Source organism: Lissotriton vulgaris, chromosome 6 (genome assembly GCF_964263255.1).
Source record: "Lissotriton vulgaris chromosome 6, aLisVul1.2, whole genome shotgun sequence".
Taxonomy (NCBI): domain Eukaryota; kingdom Metazoa; phylum Chordata; class Amphibia; order Caudata; family Salamandridae; genus Lissotriton; species Lissotriton vulgaris.
The window spans coordinates 432,873,984-432,893,269 of NC_141694.1; the positions used below are offsets into that span (position 1 = coordinate 432,873,984).

Here is a 19,286-nt window from a genome sequence, read left to right on the forward strand (position 1 = left end):
AAACATTCTGACATTTAACATAAATATGATTATTTAACATATACAGATGTGTTGGTTTAAAGTGCTGTCCTTCCTTACTTTCTGCTGAGAGATCTGCTGCTTCAGTTTGGAGGCCTGGGTTCCAATAGGCTCAGAGTTGGCAAGTCTTTTTTCTGTGGTAGAAAGCCAGTCCACTAGCGGTTCCAATGATTCGTGGAACTGTGCTGCAACAACAGATATGTCTTCCAGCTGACGATTCCTGCAAATATACAAAAGCTAAGTAATCCAGCAAATATTGTGTCTCTTTGTAGGTATGTATCTATGTTGTGGTACTTCTAAAGCGCAAACCTGCTGGCTAGCAACAGAGCGCAGTACATGGGGTACCCTGCGTGGGTTTTACAGGTATAAAATCTAACCAAAAGATTCAGCCATAACCACAAGCCCAAAGGGTGAAACAAAATACTGATTAGTTGCACTATATACTGAAGTAAAAATGTACATGTAATTGCCTTACACATGTAACAAATATGCACATTTCCAGTTACTGCACTGACAGCAATGGTTTCAGAATTGCGTCATACCGGATTTATTTGCCATAATGACATCTTATGTTTTGCAATGTAATTGGCAATTTTTATTGTGAATATTCTGCTACCAGTGTGGCCTTGAAGCACTTTCAGGTATTTTTTAAATGGTTTTAACGTTACTAATGCGGCTCCAAATCTGACTCCGTTTGAGGTAATGTATTAGGAATAACATGCCTGGTTCTATTTTTGGTCACATGGCTAGTCATTCAGCTATAGAAATAGGATTTTGTAGTGTATGGACTAAGGCCGGAGACTTTGCCAAAGGCTATTGTAGTTTCCAGGTCAAAATAAGTGGCCACTGCCTGGCAGATTAAAATATGTGTGGCGTTTCAGTGATGCCAAACTACGATGTGCATCTGGTTGTATTGAATGTATAGTAGCAATTCTGTCTTATGTGTTCTGATGGAAATTACTGTGCAGTGTATCACAGCAAGAAGTGTGGGCGTTGTGATAGCCGACTGCATTGCATACTTATGTTTTGTTGGATGTGGATGACATGCTTTGTCTAACATGCTCTGTTAGTGGTTTGTGTGTGGGTTGTGTGTTACTGTTGGTTTGAGCCACACAAGAATTGTCTGTATGGCATACCTGGGATACACTGGGTACATCAACAATATTCTGTCCAAAGTGTTCTGTTGGAAATGTGTGTGAGTTGTTTCTTAGTAGTCTGCATGTTTGTGAGCCTTGTGATAGCCATGTCGGCTGATAGTCGGCTGATCTGGGTTGTGTTGGGTGTTTATGTTTTCTCCCTTTAAGATATGCAAACAGAACCAGAAAGATTACATAACCATTATTTACTATCAATACTAAATTAAACTAATAAGCTCGATACCAGTGTCTTCTAGTCAGGGAGGGCATCATGTCGATATGTTATGCAAAAGATTTAGATTTTTGTTTCACAAAGACCAACATGTTGCAACCCACTGTGGGCAGTGTATTTCAACTCATTAGTCCATTACTTTTTTTAAGCGGTCTTAAATTGTTATGTCACATAAGAAAATCATTTATGTGATTCCAGAGTGGACTTAGGTCCTTCACAATTTAGAAAATTGCTAGGTCATTGTCCTTTGACCCACTTTGCAAAGGTGGGTTCTAAGAAAAAATGATGAGTTGTTAAAGTTAAAGGGGTGCACATGAGGGTGAAAACACTGGTCACTGTGAACTTATAAGTCTTAATGACTCGTTATTTAGCGGACTGAGATGAAATACAGAAGCTCCCAAATGCAGTTAAAGTGTGGTGGGTTCTGTGAACTTTTATATTGTTCAACCAAATGTGGAATACAAAATATAAGTTGCCCATATCCCAAGAAAATAATAGTATGGTTCACCTGATGTACTTTATCAAGAATGTGTGGAATTGCTCAGTTCACAAAAAAATGTAAGATCTATCCGGGTGAACTTTGCAAGAACAGAGGGAGAAAAGCGGCAAAAATAACTGAGTGGTACACTCAGATGTAGTATACGGACCATGTAAAGAAGTATTCAGGTGTCAGGGAAATATTTGTAAAGCCTATTTAAATCCCTTCTAACAGACACGCATGGAATTATTCCCTAGACGTTCTTTGTGAAGTGCATGAAGATGTTTACAACGCAGGCAATGGCATGCGGAAAGTCACTCAGTTTTAAGCAAAATACTAGTGGGGTCAACCGAAATGTGCTAGAATGCGGAGTTTCCAAGAAAATAATTGTAAGGGCAAAGGCCCGTCTAAGGTAACTAATAACTGACAACAGGTCGCTTGGGAAGCCTTCTGCCATGAAAATGGCAGGCTCAGCGACAATATAATTCCTGTGAATTAGAAGAGATGTCAACCAATGGAAACTCAATCCTGTCTATGCATGTGTGATATAATAAACGCATTAGGTCCTCTAAGGCCTTCTCATGGATCTGAAAACTTCTACAAACCACTTTGCTGTAAGCCATATGGCTAGATATCACGTCTCAAGAAAGCCTCAGCATAGCATGATTACTCATCATCAATCCTTTATGTATGCATTGTAGGCATAAACAACATACAGTAATGTTTAGAACGTATATACTAAAACCTCCCATAAACCACAGACTTTTGTGTAAAAGCAGGGGGCGTTCAAACCATGAAAACAGCTCTACACATGATAACACACCATGATTAAAATATTCCACATTTTCAGCTGTAAAACATAGCCTGTGATATCTGAACCCGTTGCCCTTTGCATCTCTGTGAGTGCCTTGTTCGATGAGCAGAGGCTCCAAGAATGCAAAAGTGTTCCAAGCTTAATCTTAGCTGATGAAAACGAGACCAACTTTTGGGGAAACACACGGGCTGCTTTTGTAATTCTCCATGATTTGAAGGAAAATGAAAAAGCAGTGTAGTGCCACTCTGATTATTAAAGGGCGAGCTGAATCTGCTCAAAAGGTTAAGTGACTGAGCAGCAGTTAGGCAAATGGGAGAAAGTCATTCATTCAGATAGACTCGGAAGAAACAAGTGTGACAGGCATGGATGGACGCTGGACTCTCGGCAGCTTCAAGAGTGAAGTCAAGAGACATGGATGGCGTACCGGAATTGTGGATGACTGATTCAGGTCTACGGGGTCTGAAAAGACTGCCCTTTCCTGATACTAGGAGAGTCAATGGAGCGTCCTTGCCACCGAAAAGTGGCACAGCCTGAAACAGTTTTGGTTACTTGCCAGTCATCAGACAAGTCATAAAAAGAGCCAGATTGGCAGGATTAATGGTCAGGCATCCCTCTTACTCTACAGCATTGAAAACAAACCACGCTTCCCAGCAGCATCATACCTGCTCAGAACTATAAGATGTTACTGAAGCCTTCAGGCCCACTCACTGCTTGGGATGTCTGCCGAGGCTTCCCATGACTGCCAACTTATGCTATCAGAATAATAGCAGCCACATCATGAAGGCGTTAGTGCCCTCCTACACTAAACCTGTGAAGTGCTGGCACAATCCAAAGCAGATCGGTCAACAGTACAGGCGGTGGTACTGGTCAAACTAAAGTGCAAGGCCCTGATTGGAGTATTGGCACTGTATTTCATGTACAACAACCCAGTGGAGAAAGACTGTATTCATTACAGAAGCGGCAAACCTCAGAAGCGCAGGTTCTGTCCTGAGTATGACAGCCATGCTGAAATGTAGGAACACAGACCCATTAAAATATGGCAGCCAGGCTGAATATTGGTAGTGCCAACCAATTAAAAGTTTGGTAGTTCAGCTAAGAATTTCTAGTGGGGTGTCATCACGGTTTGAGTAGCTCTGGCAGCCAACAAAGTATGGCAAGCTCAGAAGTGCTGGCAGCTTCTCGTCATCCCAACGATGCGGGATGAATGTCCGCTGGTGGCTGTGTAAGAAGGCAGCTCAGACACAATGCCTACTCCAGCCTCCACCTTTCTGCGACAAGCAACCAGTGCCAATGTCTTCTTCACGTGTGAAATCTTACATATCCCCAAACACTACACAGATTCACATTTCAAATAAGGGCAATCGCTTCCAGTAATAAGACTTTACTGGCAACTGCACTGCCACAACCATGATATCTGAGCAAATTGGTAATTAATTAGAAAAGACCACGTGTGTGGTTCTGACTGTCTACAAATACATTTGCAATAGCAGCACCAGTTTACCTGGTGCTAATTTGTATACATTTCCTATGAAGAGAAATTGCATTTTCGATGCAGTAACTCCACGCTGATCTAGACACAAAAAACTATTATGTTAAACGCGCGGCACGTCACACAATTTTCCGCAACTCCTGGCAATCTCTAAATTCGAGCCATAATCGAACTTCACTATAAGAAAGACCAACCCCCCCCCCAAAAAAAGTAATATATTCGTCCTTTCTGGAGACAAGTTTTAAATGTTGGCAAAGTCCTGCACGGCTTCAGCTGTCACACTAAAGAGAGAGGGGCTGTTACTGCTCAGAAAGAATGTAATGACCTCATGAGTCACACCAGCGAAGCCAGAACCACAAGATGCGATCACAGGCTTAAATAAACTGTTTGTATTCAATGTACTATCACACATGCCAAAGTACTTCTTGGCTCTTGCCCACAACTTTCTTTATATTCCACCCCCCGCTGTAGTCGTCTTCTATTTGTTACTCTTCTCTGCCCTTCACTCCTCTTGATTCCCTCCTGCTGCTCAGTGTACCCAGGGCCAGCGTTGCTTGGGCTGCGTCTTCCTGCCAGTACATTTATTACAATTTGTGCCGCAGTGCTAGTGTACAATTGGAAGGAGGGCGTGACGACATGCCGCAGTGACGTCATTAGCGTCCTGCTTTCACGTCCCAGCAGCTCCTCTAGAAGACGCGCAGCGGATGACGCACCAGACGCTGAAACCCAAGTGTCCGTTGAGACATTTAGAGCGGGAGGGAGAATGCCTGCAGCGCAGGTGGAAGAGCAGCGGGGTGGGTCCGCAGGGATGCCATGAAGAACTGACTCGGCTAAAGTTTTTGCAGCGTTGACTGCATGTGAGTCATGTGTTAGTAGGGGACGAAGCGTGGCTGTATTCACGTTGGATGCATTAAACTCCCCCATTACTAAAGGGAGCAACATCTAGCGAGGGGCCCACAGGTGGAGAGCGTATGGCCCCCGCATTTTTTTGGGCTACATGTAGGGGTAGGGTGGAGGCGCCACCCAGGAGACCTAGTTTCAGAGAAAGTTCCAAATGTAGCAGACCTCTACAACAAGGGTCGGATTGGGCCTGGGCACTGACGAAAAAAGTGGCCCACATTTGCGTGGCGTGGCCCACATTTGCAGAGCATGGCCCACATTCACGGGGCATGGCACACATTCGCGGGCGTGCCCTTTCATGAAACACACAAGGAACGTAAGTAGGAGGATATTGTTCTTGGGAAGGGCACAGGGCCAAGGTGACAATGTCCTACAAGCGGAGTACCTGAAAAACAGCCAGGCCCCTTTCTTTTACCAAATTATTCCCCAGCCCTACAGCGCAGAAAAACCAGAAAAACAACAAAGACCCTTTCTTTAAAAAAAATTATTCTCCAGCGTAGGAGCACCTGAAAAACAGCAAGGCCCCTTTCTATAAAAAAAATTATTCCCCATCCCTCCAGGGCAGGAGCACCTGAAAACAGCGAGACCCCTTTCTATAAAAAATGTTTTCCCCAGCCCTCTAGCTCAGGAGCACCTGAAAACAGCGAGGCCCCAGCTATTTGTAAATAACTCAGCCCTCCCCAGCCCTTCACTGCCTCAGGGCAATGGCGTGGCAGGAGAGGGGCTAAAGCGAAAACACAGCTTCTGGGCCATCTATGGGAGTGGTGGGAGGCTGAGGTGAAGATGGTGCGAGTTCCCCACATCACCTGGCCACCGTAGTGAGACCCATTCTTCCTCATCCACTATGCCCTGAATGAGAATGGCTGTGGGCGAGGACTAATGAAAGCACTGTTTCTGGGCTGCGTGGGCCCCAGGGGGGCCGAGGTGAAAATGGCTCATAGGCCTGAGCAACACCTGGCCACCAGGGAGGCCGATTTTTGCAAACAATCACCCCCGCCCAGCCCACCATCAGCATGATTGCATGGCAGGACAGGGGGTCAAGGAGAGGCCACAGCTGATCATCGGCTGGCTGCACAGGAAAGCTGCTTTCCTCTCCCTGTCAGTGCTCTCTGTGGACTGGTAAAGGGGGAAAAAAACAGCCCACAGAGTGCACTGAGACACCGGCCTTTCGGCCCATGCCCGAGTGCCCATAGTGCCAATCCGCCCCTGTCCACAACGCAAATTACAGAGCGTACTACCATCTCAGGGAGGGTGTGGGCGGGAACCAGGCATCGAGCTAGCTGGAGGTGAGGGCATGACTTGAGAGCCATGTTGGTGGCTGTAACGCTGGAGCAGAGGTGGTAGGCAGGCATGACCAGCTGGTGAGCAAGAGAGGACCCCTTAAGGCAGACCCAGGGATTGCTTGGGAGAACCCAGTGTGCACAATGGAGGACCTACCGATCCAATGGACCATTACAGGATGTTTTAGGATGTCAGGTACCACGGATAGGAGCAGAGCGGAAGCAGTGGCTGCAGGGGTCTGAGCCGGAGAGAGCCACCAGACAAAAAGACGGTCAAGGATCCTGCTGCAAAGAGGGGGTTCCAAGGTGAGCACTTGCCACGCGAGAAGTGAAGATAGCCAGTAGGGTGCAGCTTGCTGGCAACCATGAGAGAGAGCAGAGGAGGAATGTGTGTCCCCACCTCAAGAAGATCACCTTCAGTCCAGAAAACAGTGCAGGACTTGGTGACACATGGCAAGGTCAATGAGGAGTTAGCTGCAGGCATGGGTGTAGAAAAGCAATACAATCAAAGGTGATATTAGTACGTAAGCCTAGTAGTAGGAAGAGCAAGGGATTCGGTGAAAAGAGTGGGCAATGCCAGGGTGCAGGATGCGTGGCATGGCAAGAAATGGGTAGTATAGAGAGGGCGATAGGGGATAAGGATCAACAGTGGAGAGGTAAGTTCAGCTGAGGAGCCTTGAACCAGTGTAGAGTTGTGGATATGCATGGTTGTAGTAAGGTCGGAATAGCATGGCATGGCTGAGATACAACAAAGAGTTTAGGTCTCGGTGTAGTCAACCATTCCAAGGCATGCAGGGATTTAGACAATGAGTTATGTTTGTAATTTATGAAACTGACTAGACCATTAACAACTGAATACGGTGAGGGGGTTCCTGTTGCCCGTTCAGCAGTTTCCAGAGCTTCCCACCCCAGGGGGGGATTGAGTAGACAGGAAGGCACCTGTTGGAACTACAATAATGTAGGTTACGGTAACTAGACAAAATATCGAAAAAATATATAGAATGGGCAAAATATTGAATTCAAAATATAGAATGGACATAATATAGTGGTTAATAATATCGAAATGCAGGTAAGTAATATCGGTTGTTAAAATATCGAAGTACATAATATAGGAATTAAATATATCTAATTTGTAATAATATCAATTTTTTTTAGGTGTTTAGTATGTTAGTATATGAGTTAAAAGTGTATATTTTTGTAATGTATGTTTAATTTTTTGAAAGTAATGAATTTTATGGTATTTAATTTTTGTGTAATTTAATTCCATAGCGGGTTGTGGGTTTATAGGGGAATAGGGTGGGAAGTAATTTAATTATAGTAAATTAAATATTAATTTTTAGGCATTATTAATTATTTTTAATTTAATTTTGCGTTTTAGTTCTGTAGCGGGTTGTGGATTTGTAGGGGAATACGGTGAGAAGTAATTTAATTGTAATTAAGTAAATATTTTAATTTATTCGTGTTAATAATTCATGCATTGTTAATTAATTATTAATTGGCAATTGTAATTAATTGGGAATTCATTTCTATTGTTTAATTGATAATTATGTTAATTGTATTAATTTATTATTCGGAGCAGGTTGTGAGTTTATAGGGGAATAGGGTGGGAAGTAATTTAATTGTAATTACGTAAATATTGAAATTATTTTTGTGTATTGATAATTAATTTATTGTTAATTAATTATTAATTGGTACTTTTTTATTACTTATTACATTTTTTGTATTGAAAATTAATTGCTTGGTAATTATTATTAATATGTAATTACTTTTTAATAAATATTATTTATTGGTATTTATAATTAATTATTTATTAAACATTTTGCAATTGGTAATTCATTTTAATTATTTTTTATTGGTAATGATAATGAATTTATTTCAATTTCAATATTAAACCTTTACTTTCGCTACTGTTGCACTCACTGGAGTGGGAATAGTAATTTTTACCCCTACGTTATCCAACGCTTTCCCTACTATTGCACTCACTGGAGTGGGAATGGTAATTTTTACCCCTACACTATCCAATACTTTCCCTACTGTTGCACTCTCTGCAGTGGGAATAGTAATTTTTACCCCTATGCTATCCAACGCTTTCCCTACTGTTGCACTCACTGGAGTGGGAATAGTAATTTTTACCTCTACGCTACCCAACGCTTTCCCTGCTGTTGCAGTCTCTGGATTGGGAATAGTAATTTTTACACTTCCGCTATCCAACGCTTTCCCTACTGTTGCACTCCCTGGGGTGGGAATAGTCATTTTTACCCCAATGCTATCCAACGCTTTCCCTACTAATGCACTCACAGGAGTGGGAATGGTAATTTTTACCCCTACACTATCCAACGCTTTCCCTACTATTGCACTCTCTGGAGTGGGAATAGTAATTTTTACCCCTTCACTATCCACGCTTTCCCTACTGTTGCACTCTCTGGAGTGGGAATAGTAATTTTTACCCTCCCGCTAGCCAACGCTTTTCCTAATGTTGCCTCTCTGGAGTGGGAATAGTCATTTTTACACTTACGCTATCCAACACTTTCCCTACTATTGCACTCTCTGGAGTGGGAATAGTAATTTTTACCCCTATGCTATCCAACGCTTTCCCTACTGTTGCACTCTCTGGAGTGGGAATAGTAATTTTTACCCCTACTCTATCCAATGCTTTCCCTAATGTTGCACTCTCTGGAGTGGGAATAGTAATTTTTACCCCTACGCTATCCAATGCTTTCCCTACTATTGCACTCACTGGAGTGGGAATGGTAATTTTTACCCCTACGTTATCCAACGCTTTCCCTACTATTGCACTCACTGGAGTGGGAATGGTAATTTTTACCCCTACACTATCCAATACTTTCCCTACTGTTGCACTCTCTGCAGTGGGAATAGTAATTTTTACCCCTATGCTATCCAACGCTTTCCCTACTGTTGCACTCACTGGAGTGGGAATAGTAATTTTTACCCCTTCACTATCCACGCTTTCCCTACTGTTGCACTCCCTGGGGTGGGAATAGTCATTTTTACCCCTATGCTATCCAATGCTTTCCCTACTAATGCACTCACTGGAGTGGGAATGGTAATTTTTACCCCTACACTATCCAACGCTTTCCCTACTATTGCACTCTCTGGAGTGGGAATAGTAATTTTTACCCCTTCACTATCCACGCTTTCCCTACTGTTGCACTCTCTGGAGTGGGAATAGTAATTTTTACCCTCCTGCTAGCCAACGCTTTTCCTAATGTTGCCTCTCTGGAGTGGGAATAGTCATTTTTACACTTACGCTATCCAACACTTTCCCTACTATTGCACTCTCTGGAGTGGGAATAGTAATTTTTATCCCTATGCTATCCAACGCTTTCCCTACTGTTGCACTCTCTGGAGTGGGAATAGTAATTTTTACCCCTACTCTATCCAATGCTTTCCCTACTGTTGCACTCAGGGTATGTCGAAACCCCACCACCAAATATGACTAACCAACAGAAATCAAAGAGACTTTCCGAAACGGCATGGCAGCAAATGGGTAACAGTATTGCAACATGACGATCCACTGACTTGGATGCTAGAGATAATTACGGATATATCGGGGACAGGAGTTTCTTAGACTGTATTGGAAAGAGAGATTGTGTTCATACGTGTGGCCAGAGCCACAGCAACAGAAGCATTGCAGTAATGCCTTTCTGGAATTCTTCCCAATGATAGTGGCAGTCATTCTGTGGAGAGGAGAACTACATGATAGGAAAGTGACCTTCAGGGCTGACACTCAATCAGCAGTGTATGTTATGAACAGACAGACCACAAAGGGCCAGCACGTGCTGAGATTGTTGAAAGTTTGTCTAGATATGTTCACAATTGAAAATGCAGTTCAGGGGTTGGACAAACCAAGTGGCTAATGCTCTGACTCATTCGCAGTAGGAGAAGCTCCATGATTTGGCATCAGAAGTGGACAAGGCAGTAACAGCTGCGCTGCACAAAATGTGAGATCCTTACCAAGGGCTAAAAGGCAGATGGAAAAATAATTGGCACAATCCCTACTGGTCCTGTCGGGCTGCATAAACCAAGTTTGTGAGATCAGGGAGTCAAAAATGGGAGAGAACAGTGGATGGACTACACCTTAGGACAGATGGCACAGTTCAATTTGTCATTGGCATGATTGAGAAGGGGTGTCCCGCCAGTGATTATTGCAGGAAAGCTGGCAGGTATAGCATTTAATAGAAAATGATTATGGGGCTCAGAGGCAGGTAAAGGGGTGTTGTTGAAGAGGATATTGTAAGGATGGATAAGGGAATGGGGATAAAAGGGGGCTCGGACACAGATGATCACTAAGGAGATATTGGAATAAGGGTTGTGACAGGCATGCTCATTCATCTGGGAGTTCTGCCTGTTCAGAACAGTGTTCACTCTCATTTGTTTTTGGGGAGCGAGCATTTTGTGTGTCAGAGGTGCTAGAGAGCAAGAGTAATGGAGGTATTTAATGGGAGAGGTTGAGTTTTCAGGCGAGCACCAAGCAAATGGGATCCAATCCTTTTATGAAGATGTAGCGCGAGCAAGGGTGAGAGGGAGCTCCAGATTTGACGGATAGCATGATGTTGGCTGTTTGTGTGGTGGAGATTTCTGTCCAGCACGATAGCTGGAACTCTGGCATGGTGCTGGTAGTTGAGTTAATACATTAAGGGATGTTAAATTAGGTTGAGGGTTAACGTTTTTTTTAGATGGAACTGAATTCCTTCAAGAATTGGAAGGAGAGTGTGTTTCATAGGTCCTGGGAGGGGTTGACTGAGATGTAGCTGGCGTGCAGGCAGGTGAATTCCTTGACAATGGCAAAGATCTCTTTGGCAGAGGTCACACTGTTCTGTATGAGGGCTGCAAATCTCACGGTTTAGAGGCATTGATGATCGATCCTGAGGCTGACCTGAAGGATATTCTGTTAGTGGCTTCATGGGTAAGGCACTATTGTGGTTTCAGGTGCTTGCATTGGTGTTTCGTAAACCGAAGGTCTTTGGTGTACCAGATAGCATGGGGTGAGGCCCGGAGTTTGGAGTTGGTTTGGATCAGGGCCAGGGAGTTTGCATTTGTGGTTACATAGTTGTTGAAGATGGAGATGGTGTGGGTGTGGCCTGGAGATGCTGCAAGTGAGGAGTTTGGAGTTCCATTGTTTGTAATTTTCGCTTTTATCTGTGACTGTCGTCATTGGCATCTGTTGTGATTTCCTCCTACATTGTTGATGTTGAGGTAAAATATTTACTAAAACGCGTTTGGTGTATTCACTCCAGAATTAACCTTTAGGCATTCATGCCAACCCTCTTGCAAATCTTGCTAAATCCCACTTATGCCTAATTAGGATGCTATGATATGCTAAGGGTTCTATAAAGCGCATGGCGACCCAAAGGCATCCCAGCGCTGGCGGACACAGAGAACAACTACATCAAGAATAGAAGCGTTACCTGAAAATCAGATCCTAATGAGGTAGGTCTTAAGGGATTTTCCGAAGCTCAACTCACTATTCATGGTACGAATGGCCCGAGGGAAAGTATTCTACAGCTTGGCCAGGTTAAAGCCAAAAGACCGTCCTCCACTTTGAGCCCTTCCGACTGTGAGAACAGTAACAAAAAATGAGTTGGTGGATCTAAGAAGCCTTTTCCAGGAGTAAGGGGTGACCAGTTGGTGAGAGATGGGAGGGCCAGTCGCATGAAAGGTTCTGTGCACCGTGTACAAATATTTAAATTCTATCCTTTAAGCAATGGGCAGCCAGTGGAGATCAATCAGACTCTGTCTGGTTGATTCATACCTAGGGTTTAAACAGCAGTGCTAACTGCACAGCTTGGGTTTTTCTGTCCACAATATTTTAGTCAGAACAGTGTAGTACAAGCAAACAGTGAGATATTTGCGTGTTTCGCTTCTTGTTTGGGAAAAACATGCAATTAGCTAATTATCCTCCACTGCGAGGCCCAAAAATCTGAACTATGAGAGTAAATATGAAAACCTATGGTATCGGTTTTTACTGGTTGTGCAGTTTGTCCCCAGGATAGCACAAGGGTTGTGATTGCCCTCTTAGTGCCAGTGTGGATCTGAACATTCCTTACTTCTGGTTCAGATTTCTACAGATAGGACAGGGGCTTTCTTAAAGCCACAGAAGAGAATTGATCTGGAGAGGAAGTCAAGGAAGGCAGGACAGAAGCTGCAATCCACAGTTGTGTTTAGAGACCAGGAGGCAAGTGAAAGGCAAAAGCCAAAAACCTAAGCTTTGATGCATTGACTGAGTAGTAGTAACCGTTGAGAACTGCCCTAATGGATTTGGTTTCATCCCAGGATATGCTTCAAATCACATATGTATGCTGGCAGCCTCTTGTGGCCAACAGCAATGGATGCAACAGGGATTTTTTTGTGGTTGTTCTCGGTACCAGACTGCCCCCCGAAGAAGTTCATTTAGCCACATTCCCTGAAGAGAGAAAGCCACATGCCAATTTTCCTTTCAAACGCAAAATCCTTGCATTGACCCAAAGAGCACATCTCCAGGTTTGGACCTAAAGTTATAACCTATGATTAAGAAGTTACCCAGAAGAGGAGGTTAGGGGGAGGAGAGAGAACCACCAAGTGGTTGTAGTTGTTTGACTTCAGTTTAGGAGTGGCATTGCTTTTAAACTCTTGTGAGCACACTCTCCAGAATCTGTAAACATGTAACCAATTATAGTTACTTAAGTTATAATTGTTCACACCCTCTCTGTTTTCCTGCAATCAGCTCTGGTGTTTTGACAAAGTTGATTACACATTATGTTGGGAGTCAACCGGACTGTGATCAAGTGGAGATGGGCATTTTCCCAGTGAAATAATTTATTTATACTGGCTGGAATCCAGCTAGATTTACCAAATAGCATCCTACATAGTTTACATTTTACCACGTAGATATTCCTTTCCACCTAGTTGTCAGTGAACCTGTGGATTAGCTTTAGGAAAAGTTACTTACCTTCTGTAATTATCTTTCTGGTGGATACTCTATCTAACTGCAGATTGCTCACCTTAGAATATCCCCCAGACTGGATCCGGAGATTTTTTGTACCAGTGATCCAGTATGCCACCAGATGGCATAGTGCAGCTCCTCGTTGGCTTCATACTTCCCCTGAAGTGACAGAGTCGATCCATGTATAAGCACTACCAGACCAAAAAGTCTTGCAGAACTGAGGGGAGAAGTGCCCTTTCCCCCCTGACCAGCAGTCAGGGCAACAGTGCTTCTTGAATGTAGGCATTGATGTCCTCTCGTCGCAGCCTGGCAAATATCAAGGACCAGCATTCCTCAAGTCAATACAGTAGTAGAAGCTTTACACCAGATGAAATGGGCTCTCAGACCTTCCGAGGGCTGTTTCTTTGCCAATGCGCAACAGAAGGTTCTCTTCTGCCCAGCATTGCCTTTTTTCGATCCTGGACTAGTTGCTATGGAGGGAACGCCCTGAACTCCACGGTATCCATGCTTTCCCCAATGAAGGGAAGTCTCTGGAAGTGAATCAGGTGGGATTTTAGCTCATGTACTGTGAAACCCAAAAATGTTAAAAGAGCACCATCGTTGTTGATGGTCCATGACTGACTGTAACAAACCTGCCTTCAGCAGGAGGTTGCCAAGTTACGAGACTACAGAAACTCACTAACTCCGAAGAGGGACGTGACAATTACCATCACTCTCATGAACACCCGAGGGGCGCTAATGAGTCTGAAAGGGAGCACAGTAAACTGAAAATCTCCTGGCCCACCTTAAACTGCAGGTAATGTCTGTGAGATTGCAGGACGGGTATATGAAAATGACAACATTTTCGCCGGGTCCAGAGCAGATAGGATCTGGGCCCAAGTGAGCTTCTTGCACCTGTCTTTTCAGTAGGAAGGCATTGAGTAGATGGATGTTCAAGATAGGCTTGCAGCCCATTCTATTTTGAGATAAGGAAATAGCTAGTGCAATAACCCTGCCTCTCTCCGAGTCCAGTGCCTTATCAGGGGCACCTTTGCAGAGTAATAGGTGTACCTCCTATAGCATTATGGACAGATGCACTTCTGAAATCCGTTCTGGTGTGGAAGGGGTATTGGGTGGTGGGGAGAGAAAAGGTAGGGTGTAACCTTTTTAAAAAATTTGCAAGACTCATCTGTCGGATGTGATTGATTGCCAACCTGGAAAGAAGTGTTGGATTCTCCCTCCCACTAGGTGGTAATGCACCTCTCAGGGCAAACTAAAGTGGTTTGTTGACTTTGTAGCACAGGTGGAGGAGCTGGAAGACTGGTACTGGAGCTGGCGCACAAGTTGTCTTCTTAATTCACATCTGTAGACCCAAAAAGACTGGGATTTTGGGAAGACTAACTCTGTTAATATTTCAGCTCCATAGAGTAGCCCCTACATTTCCAAAACTGGTGCAGGAATTGTTTGGGATGGGCCAACAGCCTAAAGGAACGCCCTCTTATCTCTATTGTCTTCAAAGATACCCGAGGTGAAGGCCGCCTTCTCACGGAAAACGCGGGACCTATCAGAAGGCATGTCCTTCAGTGAACCCTGTACTCCACTGGTGAACCCCATGGACCTCATCCTGGCATGTCGACGAAGGATGTCACTTATACCAACCCTCCAGCCAAGACAATTCAGGGAAATCAAACCTGTGCAGATAATATATTTGGCCATGTTTTGTCCGAAATGTTGAGCTGGGCCATTGAGGTGCTAAGACCTTCTAGAATGGCCTGCAAGATCTCGCTGGTCATGTCCCAAAAGACATAGGTGTATTGGTCAAACAAACAGACTGTGTTTACAGACCAGATTGGCTGAAGAAAACATGTGTTTGCCAAAGGGGTCTGTCCTTTAGGATTTTCTATCCAGGAAAGTGAAGGGAAATGAATTATGAATCACTTTACTAGTTAAAGTCTGTACAATAGGATGCTTAGCGAGAAACTCCTGTGCAGCAGGTGCTGGTCTATGACATTAGGCTACCTCCTTATTCACAGGTGGCAAGAACATGATTTTAACAAAGCATCCGTCAGAGTATCTGTGAGGGCATAACTGAATAGAAATAAGGCCTCGGAGGTTGCTACCTCAGGTTGCAGAATATCTGTTATAACCTTTGTTTTAGACTCAATGGAAGGCAGCCATAACTCAAGCACCTCACCTGCTCTCTGACTCACCAACTGCAAATGAGGCACCATCCTTCCTTGGTAACCCATGTAGAGAGTCAAGCTTTGTATCAGGGAAGGTGTCAACCCGGCTGGCATTTTGTAAATCGTGGTATAAGGCATTATCTGTCTAATGAGGTAGAGCCAGCCATCCCCGCTCGCCATCATCGACATCTTGAGGTGCACGCTGCACTAGCACAGGCTTAGAGTCAGAACTAAAAAGATAGGACTGGGAAACCTGAAGTATGTAGAGATCAACTGAGGAATCGCTCAGTAGCTAGCAACATTGATGGACTGCGACCCACAATCTGATGCCATTCCTTCTCTTTAGAGTGATGGGATGGGGTTAATTCCTGCTATGCTTTTTAAAGCTTACATTTGGATTTGGGCTTACTGGAGGACTTAGAGTGGGAAGCAAAGCAGATGCAGGAACAGACCCCTGACTGTGATCGGGTCCGGACCAGTGACTTGTGGTGGGACATACATGTCTTTGTGTCTTTGACGACATACAGTTTTGCCTCCTGGTCTCGAATCTCCATCGGGTGCATGTGAAGGTGCACGTATCATATGAATCAGAGTCTTGTTCAGAGTCCAGGCACCAAAAACACATCTTGTGTGGATCCATAACCGACATCTGCTTCCTGCAGTCATGCCACAGCTTGAATCGTGTCATTTTTTTGGGAGACGTTGTTTCCTAGCACACTTCTAAGTTGTGGAATTTGTCGTAAGAGCTGACAAATCTGTCATATCTTTTCCCAATGAATTCTATAGCTATTATCAATGACTTGTTGCCATAATCAACTTAAACCTACTGTATTTAGCATAAGCTTTCACACAAATCAACGATTAGGCAGACTGTCATAACATTACAAAAATGTAAAAAATTACCGTTGGTTATACAATATATAATCCCTCCTACGGGAATAGAGATTCTTACAATGCAAATCTTATACACCTGGTGTTTGCCATGGGGAAAACAACATTAAAACTCAATTCTTCTTTATTAACCGCTTAGCTGCCACGTAATAAAACACCCGTCCACAGGATTTCACACAGCATGATAACAATCCCCCAATAAAAGAACTACTGAGGTTAATATGTACATTTCAAAATAAATCTGTCATGCCTACTGTCTTAGTAATAACCTTCCATAATAAACATGTCAGACCTGTGGCCTCTGACAATTTTTGCCATTAACTGACCAAACCAATAGCATTGGCATGTCACCATAACCAACTCATGTTTAAAGTAGTGAGCATACATTTTCCCACAAGGTAACCATCAGGCACACAATCATAAAATTACAAATATGTACAAATTTACATTTGGCAAAACAATATACGACCTCTTCTAAGAGGACCTAACAAGGATTATCACCTTGCAAATCTCCAACATCCTGGGGTTGTCAAAGGGGGTAACTAAAACCAAATCCATTACGTACTATGGTAATTTATAAGTTTCTATGCAACATAATATGTATTTACAGGTTTTAACACAGTGTAATATTAAGACAAGAAGTGCAATATAAACACAGTTTTTCAATGGGAGCAGGCACCGTCTGCGTAATTCAAAGACTGTAGAGAAGATGAGTATGTTGACAGAGCTTAACTCTATGTCAGAACTGCTTCTTATAGCCCTGCTTCTGTTCATTTGACAGATGTGCCATCAAGCCAGACCTAAAAAAAGTCTGCCAAGAATGTTTGGATTGAAATTTGACCGAGAACTTGCAATCTAGAAAACACCATTATATGAAGCAAATTTACACCACAAAGTCTTACTATAATGCCTAAATGGTTGGTCTTCAATCACAAATCGCATTTACTTATACCCTTACACCTTGCTACGAGGTACAATTTGTTAATAGCTGTTCACAAACAAGTTAAGTTTGCAATTGAATGTAAATGTGTTTGTATTTATATAGCACCTTCTATCCAGAGGTCTCGTAGCGCTGTATTCATACCGCTGTGGAACCCTTCCTGGCTTTCCTGTGAGATGTCCACTCCTGGGCACCCCCAAGGTGAAGCCAGGCATCCAAGCGCTGTTGGGGCTGTTGTGGAGATTAAGCAAGCTATTGCCCAGAGTCACAGAGTGGGACCCATGATTAGACTAGGCACCGAGGAGAGAATTATCAGGTCCGGGGAGATTGAGTCCAAGAGCCACCGAGGCGGGAATTGAACCCTGGGTCCGGGCCAGACCTCTGCATCAGGGTCTGCCGCTCTAACCATTGAGCCACGCTTCTCCACTCCACAAGTTTGCAATTGGAATTAAAGCTGCTGAGGGCAACGTCCATCTGCTTTTCACCCATTCATGCTCTGTCGCAGAGGAAATATTCATGTCCTCTCTTATCAGGGATTCATTTCCTTGTCATTGCCGAAGTGCAAACATTATTCCATTCTGTAACTATGGCTACATCTTTATACTGGGCACACTAGAGGAGTGTTGGCTTAGTAATCTCTGTCAATACCTGCACAACTGGCATGACAAACAATTTGATACAATATAAATGTATATATTCTTTGCATCTGGTCATTTGATTTAATTATATATGAAATAGGAGAAACATCCTAGACCCCACAGTCTCAACAACAACCAGCCTTCATAATGCAGTCACTACCCCCACTGTGACATTACCACACATTACTTTAACCCGCAAGTCGTTACAACGACTTGCTGTAGGGGGCGCGTTGTTGGACTGGTGTTGGATTTTTCAGTCCAACGCCTTCCCTACTGTTGCGTAGACTGGAGTTTGAATAGTAATTTATACTATTCCAAGTCCAGTCATACAACTATGAAAGGAGAGCCTCTGCCCTGGCTAAGTCTCAACTACTGCATCTGTTAAGAGTGAGAAGGCATTCTCTAACAGCTTTTTTCAATAATCTTAAAATGATTTGTTAAGGTGGTATCACTTCTGAGGAGGACTGGTGTGACTGCTGATAGGTATAGATGATCTTTTGCACTATTCTTTATGGATCTCACACTAACTTGTAAGCACTGGCTTATTCTTTCACTACCTCACACCCGCCCTGACTGGGATAATATAATCTGTATCCATTCACAATAAAGAGTCATAACATAAAATATTGACTTTACATTATCAGTTATTTTCACATTTTGGTTTGCATCATGGGGTCTCTGGCATACAATATATTTCTGACACTTTGACCTTCCTTTTTAGCATGTTTATTCTCATTGTGTTTGATACACAAAGATACATTAACAAATAAAATAAAATAAAAAATATGCATCATAGATTTGTACAAACTTTCAACTTTTAGGAGATTTAAAAATATACCAACAGCACACAGAAACATAAACAGATCACAGATTTCCATGTATACACTACCACCCAGTACTTAACCGCTGTGGATTACTCAAAGTGTAGAAAGCCAGTTCAGCAGATAGGTGTAATCCCATATACAGCATGTTTGCCCAGTGGAAGAATGCGATTCCAATGCATCCCTTTTAAATAGAGGGCTATTTGGGTGTTTGCCACACCCATGTATTTCATCCTTGTTCAACACAAAATGAATATATGCCAGATGTGTTTGATTATCAATTGGATTTTTGTGAATACCAAAAGAGATGAATTTGTTGGTTTTCACCACAAAATGCCATATCCTGAGAACACCAACGGTCGTGCCTCAAACCCTAAAGTTATGACCACTGAAGGTTTGAAGTATATTAACTGATTTTGTGAGTTGAATCAGATATGTAAGTCTGCAGAAGCCAATTTTTCAACCAACTAAGTGAAAGCTAGGTTTGCATAAAGTGTTGGAAATGTTCCCTGTCAGCATTTTTGTAAAGTTCTATGGTGCTGTT

At 43.2% G+C, this 19,286-nt stretch overlaps 1 protein-coding gene across 3 annotated transcripts in view; it reads right to left on the minus strand.

The window, feature by feature from the left end:
* The window catches only part of DST (dystonin), a 1,528,317-nt gene that overhangs the window by 178,031 nt on the left and 1,331,000 nt on the right, over positions 1-19,286 (minus strand). For all 3 annotated transcript variants that reach the window (XM_086926448.1, XM_086926449.1, XM_086926451.1), the window contains one exon: positions 79-238. In XM_086926448.1, coding sequence (XP_086782574.1) covers positions 79-238 — 160 coding nt within the window. The remainder of the gene's footprint in view (positions 1-78; positions 239-19,286) is intronic.